Source organism: Chenopodium quinoa, unplaced genomic scaffold, assembly GCF_001683475.1.
Source record: "Chenopodium quinoa cultivar QQ74 unplaced genomic scaffold, ASM168347v1, whole genome shotgun sequence".
Lineage (NCBI taxonomy): Eukaryota > Viridiplantae > Streptophyta > Magnoliopsida > Caryophyllales > Amaranthaceae > Chenopodium > Chenopodium quinoa.
Window position 1 is genome coordinate 141,700 of NW_018744143.1, and position 17,478 is coordinate 159,177.

The following is a 17,478-nucleotide window of genomic DNA, read 5'->3' on the forward strand; positions in this document are numbered from 1 at the left end:
TTCACCAGGCGTTCTTTTACGTTAGCCAAAGATTTCTCCATGGCTTCGTAAGAGTGCATTTTTTGGCGAAGGGGTTTCAGCTCGGCTTTAAGTTTGGTGACGGTCCCCTCCAGCTCGTCAACCTTCTTTTGGGCCGCCTCTAGCTGAGCCCGAACAGCGGCGGTCGCCTGCGCCTGATAATAAAGAAGATCAATGGTCAGTACTTCATTTTGGGCAATTTGAAACATTGCCTTATCACAGCTGGAGGCGGCCATAGCCTTTGCGGCCTTTACCTCTTTGTTTTTCCGATCAATCGGCTTGCGAAGGCTGTTGACTCGGAGCAGGGCCTAAGTACAAAGAAAAACAGGCGTCAGTTTCCAATCAAAAGAGTTAACAGGCGTCCTGGAACTCAAAAGCTCAAAAAGGTGCTAAGTATACCTCAGCTAGGATCCCTGAAATTCCATCGAGGTCAAGGGTGCCGGCACCCTTGACCGCCTCCCTGTCAGATGGAGGAACTACTTTAACCATTGACTTGGCTACCTCAACCAAGTCAAGTCCCTGGGGGCCGGCTGCATTAAGTAAAAGGATAAAACAAGTTAGACTTAATCAAGAAGGAAGCAAGGGTGAGTTTTTACAAGTGAGGGTCCATACATCTAGGCGGCCCCGCCTGGGTTTTTTGAAGAAGTAGCCGGCTGCTTCTCAGCCGCCACTGTTTTCCTGGAAGACCCAGGAGAGCTTGCAACAGTCGTCCTCCGGGCCTTGGGGTCCGGCTGTTGCGAGGAAGAAGCCCTTGGAGTGCCAGACTGAAAACGAAAAGAGTTAGTATATGCATAATACAACTAAAAGGAGAAGAGTTTTCAAAGCTTACCAAGGGTGCCTCCTTGCTGGGGGAGTCGGCGTACGACTGCTTCATTAGCGAAACCCGCAGCATGGCCGCCGCAGTCTTAGATGCTGTTATTTTACTCATGGCGTCGGCTGAAAGAAATAAACAGCAAAGTTAGTAAAAATCCCAAGTAAACAAGGCGTGAAAAAAACAGAGTATTCGTCAGGCCGGCTACCTCTAGAGCACCGACTGCCGAGGCCACAGGCGGCCAAGAAGTACTCGTCATAGAGCCACTTGAAGCTCGGGACGCAGTTTAGGGGTACTTGCTCTCGTACCCCTGAAGTAGAGTTCACCCTAGTCTCTACTTTGAAGAGTCCTTTGTCTAGGATCTCTTTTTTTAGCCTTTGGGGGAACAGGCGGCATGCTGCGGCCGCCTGCGAGAAGAGGCGGATCCCTGTTCCACTTGTTAAAACGTTTGTTCAGCTCCGTGTCTGAACTCTCGATAATAAGGAAGGTGTTCCGCCAATCCTTCCATTTGTTTGCCTTACCTCTCGTCATGAGGTAACCCCTATGGCTTGTTAATTGATACCAGCTGGTACCTCCCGACTTAGGGGTCCGGCTGAGATAGTTCATGTGGGCGAAAGCCTCAAAACTTGGCTCCACCCCGTTCAGTTCGCACCCGGCCACATAGCCGAGTACGTTTACCCAAGAGTTGGGGGCTAACTGCCATAACCCCAGATCATACCCATCTAAAATCCGCTGAACAGCCGGATGTAATGGGAAGCGCAGTCCAGCTTTGATGGCCGCCACATAGCAGCCAAAGCAGCCGTCACCATAGCTGGTACCAGCCGGCCAGACGACAGTATCTTCTGGATCCGGCACAAACAGTAAAATACTCCGGGCCCATTTTGTGGTTAGCAATAAAGCTCGCCACGTTGTCTCGCATGGTTGCAATCCGGCCCCGGGGCACCCTGCAGTAGTAGGGGGCGTTTTCCTCTCTGTAAGAGGCGGACGGCTCTGCCCAATTATCCCCCTTCTCCACTGCGTGAGAACTTCTCGCCTCTTGTAGGCGGCTATGTTTTTCTTCTGAGCCAGAAGAACTATGGTCAGAAGAGCTGGATTCGGACTCGTCCCCTGACGAGTCCGAAGAGGACGACTCCTCCCCTCTCCTAGAGGGGCCCGCCTCCTCTCCCTTAGAAGGAGCAGAAGGTAAATTAGACATGTCCACGGTAAGATGGGAAGGGAACACCTTGGTCCCTCTCTCAGAACTGTCAGCTTGACAGTCGCCTCGTTCTACATCTGGCGCCTGGTCAGATGTTTCACTAAGGAGCACCCTTTGGGAGGAGCCGTCTGAGTTTGATATCATAGCAGTCTTTTTTGTTCTGGCCATCACGTTCTGCATAGACACAGATTCAGTCGGACTTTGTATAAAGGGCAAAGATGGGTCCAGAAAAGGGCAGGCGGCACTCCTAGTCCTAGATTCAGCCGTCCCCGGTGACCGGCTGATCACTAACTTAGGGCGTGTCGTGTGCTTCCATGGTGCCATTTCAAAAAATAAAAAGAAAATTAAGAGTAAGAGAACTGAGTTACCTGAACGGGTGACGGTTGATGAAGTCCTGGAAGTTCGGGTCAGTCGGCTTGTCAGAACAGGCGGTAGGTAGAAAAAGTCCGAAAATGTCAGAGCAAGTTCAGGGGTCCGAATGTTCTCGCAAAAGTTCTCAAATGTGAAAATGACCGAAGTCAGCACTTCCTTTTATAGGCAAAATGAGAAGGCGAAGGGTCGCTTCCGAATTCAAATTTGGGCGGGAAAATCTCTCGGCCGTCTGCAAGGTGACACCTGTAACGGGCCGTCGCCTGTCACCGTGCGACACCTGTCACAGGCGACACGTGACCAGTCGCGTGCCACCTGTGAGGGGCAAATGATTAGGGGATTTTTATCCACCAATCACCGTCTGACAAGTGGACCAACCAGGTTCCGCCACGTGTCCTTCACAAAGGCCAACAGGAGCTTGCCACGTGTCAATCACAGATACGTCCTCCATGGACCACTTAAGACACGCCACGTGTCCACCCATGCCAAATGGGACAACCGGCCATTAAGGCCCAATTCAGTCTAGAGGCCCGATCAGCCCTAGGTTTACCTTAAACCTAGAGAGCTGCACGCTTCCCAAGGCTATAAATACTCGATTAATCCTCATTAATCACACAACCGAATAATTAAGAGATCAAGCAGAGAAGAACAGACTTATTAACAACCGGCTAATCTCGCTAACAACGCAGATTACCAACACTAAGCACTCTCATCTAGAGAGATCTGATTACTTTAATTTCTGTATTGATTACTCCTTAACCAGGTACTAACTTGACCGTTGGAGGCGGAGCTCTCAGGAGTCTCCGTTATTTTGCAGGTACAGGCGTCCGGTTCCAGTCTCGGAATTGTAACTCTCCCGCAGGACATCAGAAAACCCCGAAACACTTTGGTTTCTTTTAAATATCCCACAAAGAAACACTTGTCTGATTTGGGGTGAAGTTGTCCGAAATTAATCGTTTGACATATGCTTCGCATCCCCAAATCTTGAGAAAAGACAACCTAGGAGGTTTCTTAGTCCATAATTCATATGGATTCTTTTCAATAGCTTTTGACGGAGCTCGGTTCAGTGTTAGTGTCGCGGTTTGTAGCGCATGTCCCCAGAAAGATATAGGAAGTTCACTAAGACCCATCATTGATCGAACCATGTCTAACAAGGTTCGATTCCTCCGTTCGGACACTCCGTTCCATTGAGGAGTTCCGGGAGGTGTCAACTCTGAAAGAATACCATTTTCTTTCAAGTGATCGTCGAATTCATGGCTCAAATATTCGCCACCTCGATCCGATCGAAGTGCTTTAATTTTCTTGCCAAGTTGATTTTCAACTTCTTTCTGAAATTCTTTAAATTTCTCAAAAGATTCAGATTTATTCGACATTAAGTAGATATAGCCATATCTACTAATGTTTGTTAACGAAGTTTAATTCTTAGTGGTCTAAGTTAGCGGTATCAACTCTTGTCTAATCATATGTAAAACATGCAATTTCCATTGAACATATATTTGCAAGACAATTTTGAAACAACCATTGTCAAAGTCTTTCATTCAAAATAACTAGGTGTCCAACACCATAGATCATAATATGTTCAAAAGCATGATGAAACTAAGATTAGTTTAATTACATGTCATAGACAAAATAGTGCATGCAAGCACGACCGAAAAAACCATCTTCGTCGTCTACTTGTCCTTGCACCAACACTTGATAAGCTTCTCACTTGGTCCCTGAAAAGGCAACATAAAATGAGTCATACTTGGTATCTAATACCTATGATAAGCTTAATTCACAAGTGTTTAAGGAAGATACCTGAGGCAGATGCTCCATTCCTCTCCTCCTCTTCCCGAAAGAGCTTGCATTCTCTCTTGTAGTGGCCTTGCCCTCCACAATAGAAGCAACGCATCTTTGCCTTAACCTTCTTGAACTCCCTTTTCCTTGCTCTCAAGGGCCTCTCGGTCACTCCACATGCGGTGGCTCGGCTGAGTAGTTGCACCACCTCCATTAAGGAGCGTGTCTCCTTTCCCGCAGCTATATGCACTCTAAGTGCATCATAGGCCGAGTGGAGCGAAGCAAGCAAGATATGCCCCGCCATCTCATCCTCCAATGAGATTCCGAGAAGCTTCATGTGTTTGAAGAGCCTAGTCATTCCAAGCACATGTGGTCGGAGGGGCATGCCGGGTCTCAATTTGGCATTGTAGACCTTTGTCCAAAGCCGACGCCTTTCCTTTGCAAGACAACCCACATTTGGTGGCTTTATCTTCATGTTTGAGAGTGACCTAGTCAAATCAAACACGAGTCCATCATAGTTGCCATTGTCACTCTTGGTGACTCTTACATTGACAACGTCCTCAAGTGCTTTGAGGAACATGTCCGTAAGGTAGGAGGGAAGGCTTTCCTTCCAATCTTCCGGGATGGAATTTGCCATGAGTTGTGATACTTTCTTGCAATTGGAAGACCATTCTTCATGAGCCTCATCGATCATGATCCCCTTGGAGAAGAAGCTTGGAATGGGAGTATCAAGAGTATACTCTAAGGAACAATCCCGGAGAATTTTCCTGAGTTCCTCCTCCCACTCCTTAAAGTTGACCAAGTTGAGGCAAAATGCCAACTTTTCGGGGAGTTCCGGGCACACATGGTTGTTGTTTGAGTTACTTGCAGACATTGTTCTACAATTGAAGGAATTTGAAATGAAAAACCATTCATATAACCAATAAGTTTGAAATTTAAAAGCGTTCATGCAAATTTTCAATCTTATTGAGCATTTTATCCACGCATTAATAAATTGTCCCTTTTGGGTGAGAATAAAATGATTCTGAGATCCTAAAGATCAAGAAATGGTTAAGCATGCTTTGGCTTGTCTTAACATTAAATATCTTAAGGTAAGCAATCCAATTGCTAATAGCTCTAAGCTACTCTCGGTTTGATAAAACGTCGCATCTAATGCACTCTTGACATTTGATCTCTTTTGCCACGACATCTAAGGACTCCTTACTGATATCGTTGAGCTTAACCAAGACAACTTGTATACCTAGTATACCTTACGTTCCTAGGGAAGTAGTGATGTCTGCTTTGGCGTAGCCCATCACATACGCGCATTAGTCCGGTAAGTGTTGTTCTTAGAACAGCAAATTTTAGCTCAATATTATTAAGGGACCTAGGGTTTCTATGTCGGTTGATTTAAGTGAACTTAACTAATCGTCGCAACATAAGAAATCCTAGACATGCATGTAACATTCACATATAACAATAATATATGTATATATATATATATATATATATATATATATATATATATATATATAGCATAAATTTGATGCATTTGGCAACTAGCATGACCCCTTGAAATCTTTAAATCTTCAAGGGTCTTCATTTTGGCTCGTCTTCATCGAAACGCCGTCTTGAGACATCTTTGCCAAAATAAAATAACTAGCTACTACGACTAAGATTAATCTAAACTACAAAAAATACTTAACGGTTCGCATACCGTATTTAGATTTACAAAAATACATAACGGAACGCAGTCCGTATTTTCTATCCTAGTCGGGTCCCACTAGTTGCCATTTTCTCAAAACCTGTTTTGAAAACAATCTTTCATTCATCCATTCACTATTTGTGAATGGCCCATGCATATTACGAAATACACAATTAAACACGCAAAACTAGTAACTAACTTAGGTGGTTAATCCGATTAACGCGCCTTATTAAAACTAGTCAAAGTTGTTTAATCCATTATTTCTAAAAGCAAAATGCTCACGTAATTAACTAAGCTCCCACTAAATTCCGCATCCATACTGAATCAATCTGATTAATTAAGTCGGCTTAACCCATAATTTGTCAAATTTTGCAAAAACCGAAAAACGAGGTTCTAACCTCATTAAAATAATTACATAAATATTTAAAACCGGCAAAATTTTGCAAAATACATAGCTCAAAAATTAAGCAAAATAGCCACCATCATGCATGGTGCATTGCGCACCATGGCTGCTAGGCAGCAGTGGGCTGGCTGGCTGGGGCTTGCTGCCTCGCTGCCTAGCAGCAGCACAAGCACGCCAGCAGCCTTCGCCTCACACGCAGCAGCAGCATCATGGCCTGTGCTGGCGCTTAGTGCTAGTATGCTGCGCCCAGCACAGCACACTACGCTGGCCAGCACCAGCTGCTTGCTACGCATGCTAGCTCGCATGCTGGTGCGTGGCAGCAAGTGGTGGTCTGGCTGGTGCTTGCTACCACGCTACCAAGCAGCATCCCCAAGCATCAAGCAGCCTACGCCACTGCCCAAGCTCAATGCACTAGCACCCCTCGCCACACAGCCACGCACCTTCGATGCTCAGCCCATGCGCGCACCATAGGCAGCCTACATGCGGGCTGCTGGGCAGCCCGGCTAGCCTTGGTGACGCTTGCGGTTTTGCATCGATTTGTGTGCATTTTACTCGGGATTTTAATCCCGATTTATGTGTGGCATAAATTAATTCTAAATTTTATTTTAGAATCAATTTGAGGAAAAATAAAATAAAATAAGTCTAACTTAATTAAATTCAATTTAATGGTGCACAAGCCTAAATCATCCAAAAATTTATTTTGAAACATTTTTTAGGTCTTTCTTTATGCTTAAAATTGAATGAGCTATGTCCATAATTAATTTAGCCAATATGCAAATTAATAATGGATTTGACAAATGGGAGTTGGAAAATAAATTAACCATCTAATGATAAAATTTTCCAACTTTCATACGTGTGTAAAATACCAAGATTACATCTTCCAATATGAAGATTAATCAAAATTTTACTCACAAGTATTTGAACTTCATGGATTTTAATCAACAAAAAATGAAAAATCCAAACTTAGTTCAATCATGGAATTTAGGGTTAAAGTTCCAATCATTTAAATTTTTAAAGATTAGATCTTTAACATGCTTAGGAACTTAAAATTACACATTCACATCAAACATTCACACATTAATGCAATTTATTTGCATAATTGTGAAAAATCAAGTTTGTGTGACAAATAGCATATCAACTCAAGCACTAATTAAAACTCCATAATTATGCTTAAGGATATTTAAAATGACAGTAGATTAGGGATGCAATAATGCATTTAATCTAACCTTGTAATGCTTGCATTAATCAAGGCTTAAAAGGATTTAAAATTTTCGTTGAAAAAAACGAAAAAAAACCCAAAAATTTGGGTTTCTGGTTCAAATTTGGCTTCTGGACAGTTCTCAAAGAGGGATGAATCTGTTTCAGAATGTCGATTCCACCCAAAAAACACTATTTTTGAGCAAAAATCTGGGTTCGACAGCCAAAACGAGAAAAAATACAAGTTTTAAAATTAATTAAAACGAGCTTCTAATCCAATTAGATAAGCAAAACCAGAATTTAAATCTTACTTTAAAACACCTTAATTAATGAATAATTGCAAAAATTAAAAGGAGCATGGCTTCGATACCGTTGTAGGGTTTCGTAGTGACCCTCACTACGCGGAAAGAAACCCCCGAAGACCCACCCCCATAATTAATGCAACTAATACAAGCAAAACATAATTAAAACACAATTAAGAGTAAGGATGAGAATTATACCCTCGACGCGTGCTTCGCTCTTACACCGAGCTCTTACTTCAACCTCGATAATGCGAGGCCTCCAACGGGATTGTACCCTCGAACCCGACCCGATTTTCCTAAGCCTTGAAGGTTAGTCAAGGCCCCCGGACAAAATATAAACTTGGAGTTTTATGAATTCAAGGTTTACTCAATTATAGAGTTGCCTTTTCAATTCCACTCAAGTGTGTTCTTTCCCAAATACCCAAGCCTTGGTATTTATTGGGAAATGAACCCTTGATTTTCATTTCCCAAACAATGTGGGAGAATGAATAAAATTGATAATTAATTTAATTCTAAAATAAATAAATAATCAAATCAATCACAATGCAACAATTGTCAAGGGGAGAGAGAGAGTTAAGTGAGGACCAAGAGTAGGTGGGGGGGGGGGACCATTGCCTTGCTCCCCAAGGCATTGCCCAAGGGTTGGTCCCCACCCCTCACAAAACCGCCCTCAAGGGCAGCTGGGCTAGCAGCCAGCCAGCATGTCAGCTAGCACTGCCAGCTAGCCCAGCCAGCTCGCATGCATCAGCCCAGCCAGCCCATGCGCGCTACATGCTGTTGTGCTGGGTGATGCCTTCGTTGCTGCTTGCTAGTCGCTGGGCGCTGCTAGCAAGTGCTGCTGGCTGCCTGGCTCTCGCACTCGCACGCACACGCATACCCAGCATGCGTGCTGCTAGCGAGCCACGCATGTTGGGCATCGCCTCGCCAGCCACACGCACAAGCATGCGATGCTTGGTGCTGTGCTATTGATGCTGGGATGGCATGCGACGGCCCTAGGCACATGCACACGCACACACGCATAGGCCTAGCCATGCGATAGTGCTGTGCTTGGTGCGTGTGGCCTGTGATGGCGCCTAGGCACCCAAGCACACACGTTGCGGTGCTGCTGTGCCATGCGAAGGCACGCACACACGCTCATGGTGCTGCGATGGGCAGCCTAGTGCGCCTAGCACGCATGGTGTGCCTAGCACACCATGGTTAGCCTAGCACACACATGGTGCGTCTAGGTTTGCGTTGAGCTAGCCTAGCCTAGCACTTCACATGGGTAGCCCAATGTGATGCTACGGCTACGCTCGTACTTGTTGCTTGTGATTTTGCGACGCTCGGCCTCGACGCCCTAGGCTCGATATCCGACGTCTGTGTTCGTAAAACTCCGACGACTCATTAAATCCTTCGGATTAATTCGTCGTCTCGGATCGGTTGTTCGATTGGGTTCGACTCGAAGGGTTCAGTTAAGATTAAGCTGTAATATTAATTGTACCTTAATATTACTGATCGGAAGCGGCCTCCACCTAGGCATTCCGATCACTTGACCTTACTGAAGAATTAGCTCTGTAATAATTCTGAACCCTCTATCAGAATAATACACTTGTTGGAAGGACACCATTCCTTTCAAATTATAGCCATGGGTGGATCTCTGAATTTTAGTATAATAGGAAAGCTAGACTCTAATGGCGGCAATGACGAGATTTGCGACTGATAATTTTAGTATATTAGGAGATCTACACTCTAATGAAGGTAAAATATGGGAGTGAATCACTTATGATTGAATTGAACGTGATAATTACTCTTCTTTTTTTAATTTTTTTTTATTTTGTTTGCTAACTAAGTCATAAATTATCACATTTTTCTCCAAATAACTAGCAATTTAGGATTACGTCATATCTTTTTTTTTCCCCTAATTCTATGAGTTATTTTCCTATTTAAACTTATTCAAATATTTTCAACAAAATTCTCTATTATTAAATATTCAAATGTATTCCAATTTATATGTCTCAAAAAAAGCTATAAAAATTTATAAATACCACTACTTTTTGGATGCATGTGCGTTCTTTATTTAAATTTAGTAATAACAATTTACGAATACTACTACTTTTTAGGTGCAAGTTCATTCGATATTTCAATTAAACAATTATGGTTTACAAATACTATTACTATGTAGGTGCATGTGCATTAATGTAGTCAATTACGGTTTACAAATACTATTTGACCTTAGGCTTGTTTGTTTTATCCTATATTTTATATAAAAAAATTTTCAAATTAAAAAAAAGTTAAAAAAAATAATAATTTCGAATAATGATTGAATTGGACGTGATAATGATTGAATGCGAGCATGAGTATATGACAATGACCCGATGATAATCTGACCCACATAATTTACCTGTACCCGATCATGACTTGACTTGTTTGTACTCGAGAAAGTGGTGACCCGAACAAGAGCTGTTAAAAGGCTTTTATTGGTCTTTTATTTTTCTAATTTTATTATTCATTTGCCTATTTAATCTTATTCAAATGTTATGAATAATGCCATTTAAATATTTTTAAAAAATACCATTAAAAAAAAACGTGAACTCGGATATGAACTTATAAAAAAATAAACAAGTTTAGATAATTTCAAATAAAATAAGTTTAGAAAAAAAATTGTTGTATTTTAACTTATCTAAACTATACCTATTTTATCCGAATTTATATGAACTTGTTGTATTTTATCTAAACATATCATCTCGAATATGAACTTATTTGAAATTTTTATCCCGTGGAATCAATGTGAATAGATTAGAATAGGTTTGAACTTATCTTCTAAAAATCTAAACTAAACCTATCTTATCTAAACTTATTAGAATTTAAACTTATCTGAAATTATTTCTCTTATAATAAACGAAGTAATTGATAATGAGTCAACGTGAATGTCATTACATGAACTGTTAACAAACCGACTCAAAAAATGTGCCCGAACTTGATATGACCCGACTTGAAATCAACCCGATACCCAGGTTAACCCAATATTTGAGATCCGAACCCGAACATGACCTGACTTGGAAATGATCCGACCTGATTATAACCTGTAATTTTTTTACTTGAACCAAACTCGACTTGAACCCGAACATGACCCGACTTGTAAATGACCCGACCTGATTGTAACCCGCAAATAATCGACTTGAACCGATCCTGACTTGAACCCGAACATGACTCGACTTGTAAATGACACGACCTGATTGTAACCCGCAAATAATCGACTTGAACCCGAGAATGACCCGACTTGGAAATGACCCAACCTGATTATAACCCGCAAATTATTGACTTGAACCGAACCCGACTCAAACCCGAGAATGACCCGACCTGATTATAACCCGCAAATAATTGACTTGAATCAAACCCGAGAATGACCCTAACCCGTGAAAACCCGAATTAAACCCGCTATTATTCACCCGACCCGAATGTAACCCGACCTGTTATTAACCCGACCTAAACCCGACCCAAACCCGAAAAGATGTATGACCCGACGTTACCCGACTCAAGCATGACCCAACCCGAACACGACCCGTAAAGGTTATGACATTAATCCGAAATGATTCGACCCGAGTTGACCCAACCCACACTTACCCGATCCAAACCCGACCTATTTACCCGAATTGACAGCTCTACCTGAACCGGCCGAAATTTTTGATTACCTCTAAGATAAGAAACTCATATGAATAGAAAGGTGGAATATATATGAAGACAGGGATATAAGGTCGGGTCGAGTCAAGTTTGACCCACTTCACTCCAACATAGGGTCCTATACTCCTATAGTCCTATACCAAATATAATCGGGTCTTATACCAAACACAATCGGGTCTTATGCTTAAACAGCTAACAGGTAGGAGTATTAAATATGAATTCACCCCACAATACCTGTTGTCAGAAAGAAGCCATAAAATTAAATTATTTACCACCTTCTAATTTATTACTCCCAACACTCCCTTCATCTTCTCCTCTTTTCCTCTGCATTCATTTTTCTTCCATTTTCAACTCTCTTATATTCTCTCTCTTTTTCCCATCTTTTTCTTTCTATCTTCCTCCACCCTAAAACCCAGAATTTAAGAGAGAGAAAAAAAACCCACCTCAAGAATTTTGCAATGTGCATGAAACAAAAAACCTTCACAAATTAAAAAAAAAAAAACCCTTTCATTTTTAGACATTGTTAGAATAATTGTTTGTTATAAAATTAGAAATATCTTCTTTATTTTTTAATTTTTTTGAGTTATATACTTGGTAGTGTAACAAGTAGCATTATTTGCAAACACTTTCACCTTTTAAAATAAATTTGGAATTTATTTTAAAAGAAATTTTGGGGTTTTTTTTTGAGGGTTAGTTAGTTAATACTTAAAATGGTGGAAATTAAGCAAAATCTAGAGAGAGAAAGGTGAAGTTAGAGAGAGAAAGTTAAAAAAATGGAAGGTGGGAAGCAGGGGAAGAAGAAGCAGCAACAACAACAGGGCAAAGAGAACAGCAAACCAAATGTATGGTTCTCATTGAAGAAATCTCTCCACTGCAAATCTGAGCCGTCCGATGTGCATGATCCATCAAAAAATGTTCACAATAATAATATAAATAATAACAAAATAATGAACTCAATATTAACAAGAAGAGTAGGAAGATCAGGGTGTTCAAGGTCAATTGCAAATCTAAAAGATGTAATTCATGGTGGAAGTAAAAGGCACATAGAAAAACCACCAAGTTGTAGTCCAAGATCTATTGGTAGTAGTGAATTCTTAAACCCAATTACTCATGAAGTTATTTTGAGTAATAATAATTCTAGGTGTGAGCTCAAGATTACCGGGTATGGTCCCTTTGATGGGTCCGGGTTCGGTACCGTCTCCGGTAATGCGAATGGTGGTCATGAAGATGAGGCGAAGAGGGGTGAAGAGTCTGCGTTTGTAGGTACTTTGAGGCCGGGTACCCCTGGTCCTGGAGGACACCCTACAATGCATTACTTTAGCAATAGCAATAACAACCCTTCATTTTTAAGGAGTAATGGAAGAAAGTCCTTTAGTTTGGAAAGAGAAAATGGAAATGGAAGTGGAAGTAGTAATGGGGTGAATTCAAAGAAGAGATTCTCCCTCGAAATCGATTCGAATGGTTCATCTTCATCTTCTTCGGTTCAATTGAGTTGTCATAAGTGTAAAGAGCAGTTTAACAAATGGGATGCACTTGAAGCTCATCATCTCTCTAATCATGCTGGTAAGTTTCTAATTAAGTTGTTAATTAGTTTTGTTTGTTAATTAAGGGTTTTTTGGATGATTTTTTTGATTGCATTGTTTTTTACAAAAGTAGTATGCTTTTTAGTGTAAAAGTAGTTAAATTTGATTTTCCACTTTTTGGGTTGCTTACTTATTTCAGCTTCTAGACATTCTTTTTGGAAATAATTTGCTTTTTTCTCTCCTTAGTTTAGTACATTAAGTTTCCTTTTCCCCCTGAAATGTGCTCTAATTGCAGTTAGATTTCAGCTGTTAGTTTAATTTTCAGGTATTTTTTTAGTACACATAAATTTCTAGTCTATGAATGCTATCTATTTGCTATTACTGTATTAATTTGAGTAGAAAACCGCCATTACTGCTAGTGAACAATTAGAGGTGGCAAATAGTTCGTTTCGATTGCGGGTTATACTTGGGTTTTAGCCATTCTTTGCTGCATTAATTTCAGGTTTGTTTGGTTCAATTTCGATATAAGTCACAATTGGGTCATTTGGTTTCGGGTGCATTTCGGGTTTTGGTTTTGTAGGAGTCATTTTTGCCAAATCTACATACATTTGAATGTTATGTCCTTAATTTCAGCTGTTTTACTTTATAATGTTCCATAAATGTCTTGGATTCAAAACAATGTTTCAGAAATTGAATAATACTGATGTTTTGCTGCAGTAACTGAGCTTGTGGAAGGTGATTCTTCAAGGAAAATAGTGGAAATAATATGCAGAACAAACTGGATGAAGTCGGAGAACCACTGTGGTCGAATAGAGAGGGTGTTGAAAGTCCATAACACCCAGAAAACAATAGCACGGTTCGAAGAATACAGGGAAATGGTTAAGATCAAAGCCAGTAAGCTCCCTAAGAAGCATCCACGATGTATTGCTGACGGAAACGAGTTACTAAGATTTTACGGGACTACTGTGGCCTGTTCTCTAGGCATTGATGGATCTTCCAGCCTTTGTGTATCAGGAAAATGCTGTGTTTGTCGAATCATAAGGCATGGTTTCTATACAAAGAAGGAAATTAAGAGCGGAGTTGGTGTTTTTACATCTTCGACTAGTGGAAGGGCGTTTGAAGGTATCGAGTCCATTGATGGTGATCCATCGATAAAGAAGGCGCTGATTGTATGCAGAGTGATTGCTGGAAGAGTTCACAGGCCATTGGAAAACTTGCAGGAATTGGCAGGGCAAACAGGGTTTGATTCATTGGCTGGGAAAGTTGGTTTGTATTCAAGCATTGAGGAGCTGTATTTGCTCAATCCTAGGGCTCTACTACCTTGTTTTGTGGTAATCTGCAAATCCTGAAACTGTACATTTAATCTTTTATTTTTTGGGTGTCAAAAATGCCATTTGATAAGGTGTATAATCTTGATATATTGAGAGCATTGTATGAAGTGTAGGTAGGAGAATGTGAAGGGATGTTAAAAATCGTCCAATTTTCATTGCCTCGTTGACAGATCTTTTGTGAAATCACATACATTATCAGCTCTGCGCGTAAAATGACACTTATCCATTAGCCTTTATGTGTTCATGTTTGAAGTTTGATGCTTTGAATGTTCATTTGGTGAAAATTTTGGAGACTTCATCTTATGTGACATTGACACAGACAATTTCTTTCAGTCTGTGCAATGTAGTATGAATGTGAGATTAAGAGTACCCGGCAAATTATTTCAGGCACTGGGAAGTTCCTTTATGCGCGCGTTTGCGTGATTTATATTTCATGTTCTGTTCTGGATCTACTTGTGAATATCTGTTGGAGCCTTTTAGAAGTATCCAAACTTGGACAATATCAGTTTTGGCCAAGAAAACTCCTGGAAATTGCTCTTCTTTTGTTTGGGGAAGTGAAGATATTTATATACTGATTAAAAGAAAAAAAAAAACAGTAGAATGTCGTCAATTTGCAAGTACAAAATAGGATTTAAATACTTCTTCCGTTCTATTAATATTGCAACAATGGACTTTTTGCACTATTCATCACTCTTGTTTGACCATATAATATGATTTATACGTTAAGCAAAATATAGTTATGTAGGATTTTGTTGAATTCGTCTCATAAAATACTTTCACAATATCAATTTTTTATAAGTTTTACTCTTACACAATTATAGATATTTAGCATATAAAATGTGTTTTGGGATGCATAATTCCATCCTTGTTGCAATATTAATAGAACGGAGGAAGTAATAAAGTACAAGAGTAAATTTTGCCAGAATCGAAATTTTGATGTTCTTAGAGTGGTTAGATATACTTGTACACTAGTTATGAGGTGGGTCTAATATCAACTTCATAGCTCTGGATTGGTAGGTGTAGTCATTACATTAGTAAGTCCCCAAACTATCAAACAGTTGAAGATCTTTCAAGCAACTGTTTTCATCGGTTCCCCCCCCCCCTTTTCCCCGGTTTAAAATAGAGTAGACAATCTCTAAGCCGACTTAATATGAAATGATAGTGAAATATGAAACAACATATCCAAACTACACACAAAGCGAACATATTGAAACTAACATAGTTAAAGCCTAAAGGATTTTGTAACTCCGTATTATTTTGCATTTTTACTCCTCCTTTGTCCTTTTTTTTCTTTCTTGAAAACATTTGACCATGACCTAGCTAAAATTGACCCAAAATCAACTCGAACATGAGTTACATGACCCTTAAATTTAAACCTCTTAAGGTCATTACAGCATTACTTGTCTTTATATGTAGCATTTTACTTGACCAACCAACAAAGCACAAATAATTGACATATGCTAATTTTCTTTTTACTAACAGTTTGGCTCCTCAAGTATGACAAAAGTGAAGAATTAGTCTACTAATACAGTAATACTATGATGATCAAATCGTGCACCCTAGATTCCTTCTAATAAATGAACAGATCCTTCTAATTAATGAACAGAAGAATTCTAGAATCATAATTTGTCAGGATTACCAATATTTAATAAATTCTTAATTTTTTTTTTACAGTTATTAAACTAATTTATTAGATTAACTATATATTATGAGACATTGAGAGTTGAGACTTGAGACCTGCCTTCTTAGAAAACCATTAATTTTTTCAAATTACTTACTGATTTACTGGAGTGCTGTTTGTCATTGGTGCAATATATCGTTTCCATTTTTTATACTAGTGTACATCAAAGATAGTTATGATGCTTACACAGTTTTGTCACTTATAGTTTGCATTAAAGAAACATGATGTGGACTTTTTCGTAAAATAATAAGATTGAGAAAGATCCAACCAGAATTTATACTCCCTTTGTTCGATATTAGTAGCACTCATAACAACTGATTAGGGTATACGAGAACGTGGTTCGTACTAGCTTCGTACTAGCAGTCACAAGCTATTACGAAATACTTGAACAATCTTAGAATATGTGATAACTTTTTCCAAAAATCCTTAGTACTAATTTTACAACAAAGCATTGGAAAACTCAATGTTATAAATCTACTACGAATTCCACGTATACTTGTACATATATTTGAATGACTTTGACTACTTTACAATATTATTTATGATCAGATAGAGTAATTCTTAATGCGACGTGATATACCTTATCCCCGAGGATCATGAAAGGGGACAAAGAAAAGGAATCATTTGCAAATTCATAAATACTGAAATTAAATACAAAACCTTAGCAGTAACATAGCAAGATTTTGAAAAACCAATTGCATCATATGACAAAAGGGCATGTGGTCCATGCAAATAAGTTATAAACTTAAGGTTAAAAATAGAAACAAAGTTTTTGCACCAGGCTAAATTTGTCTTCACTTTCAATTATCTCTGATTTAAATTCATGCTGTAAATAAATTTCATTTCTCTTGTAAAATCTGTCCCAAAAAAAATAAAATAAAAAACAGGGCAGATATTCCATAGATTTTCATAAGGAAGTAAATCCTTTTATATATATATATATATATATATATATATATATTTAGAAAGAGCATTTAATTTAATATCAATATATACTTGGGAGTTAAGAAGTTTGGTGATGTTATTAGCTGCAATTCCTGCATAGCTTTTAAAGCTTTATGGTCCTTGCAACCTCCAACACTCATTATGTGAGTAATCTCTAAATTGTGGAGCGAAATCTTTTGAATGCTTGAAAGTTGAATGTCATGGACTTAAATGTGAACTGTATAGGAGTCCTTTTGAAGGAATATAAAAATCGACACAGATCAATGTTACTTGTGCTCGGTCACAAGTGTCAATTTCAAATACGTGTCCATGTGTGAGATTTGACCATACTACTACGAAAATTTTGCATAATTTCCGTCTAAATTAATGGACAGAAATATAAAGTTTATACACGGAATATGTATTATATTAACTTTACTCTTTTTAAGTAAACATTTTTATTTGAACTTATATGTATATAAATAGAATATTGATTCTAAGTAGAATATTGATTCTTATGTGAACATATATTTCGTGAAACTTTCTTTTCTACGCCGTATATAAGATAAAAACGCGAAATTACCTTATTATTCATATTGCATGT

The 17,478-nt window shown here is 39.4% G+C and overlaps 1 protein-coding gene across 1 annotated transcript; it reads left to right on the forward strand.

Moving 5' to 3' along the window:
- The first annotated feature begins 11,498 nt into the window (after window positions 1-11,498).
- LOC110693146 lies at window positions 11,499-14,950 on the forward strand. The gene is made up of 2 exons (XM_021870266.1): window positions 11,499-12,978; window positions 13,656-14,950. The coding sequence occupies exons 1-2, from the start codon at window positions 12,189-12,191 to the stop codon at window positions 14,285-14,287; spliced, it is 1,422 nt and encodes a 473-aa protein (XP_021725958.1). The 5' UTR covers window positions 11,499-12,188; the 3' UTR covers window positions 14,288-14,950.
- The last annotated feature ends 2,528 nt before the right edge of the window (window positions 14,951-17,478 follow it).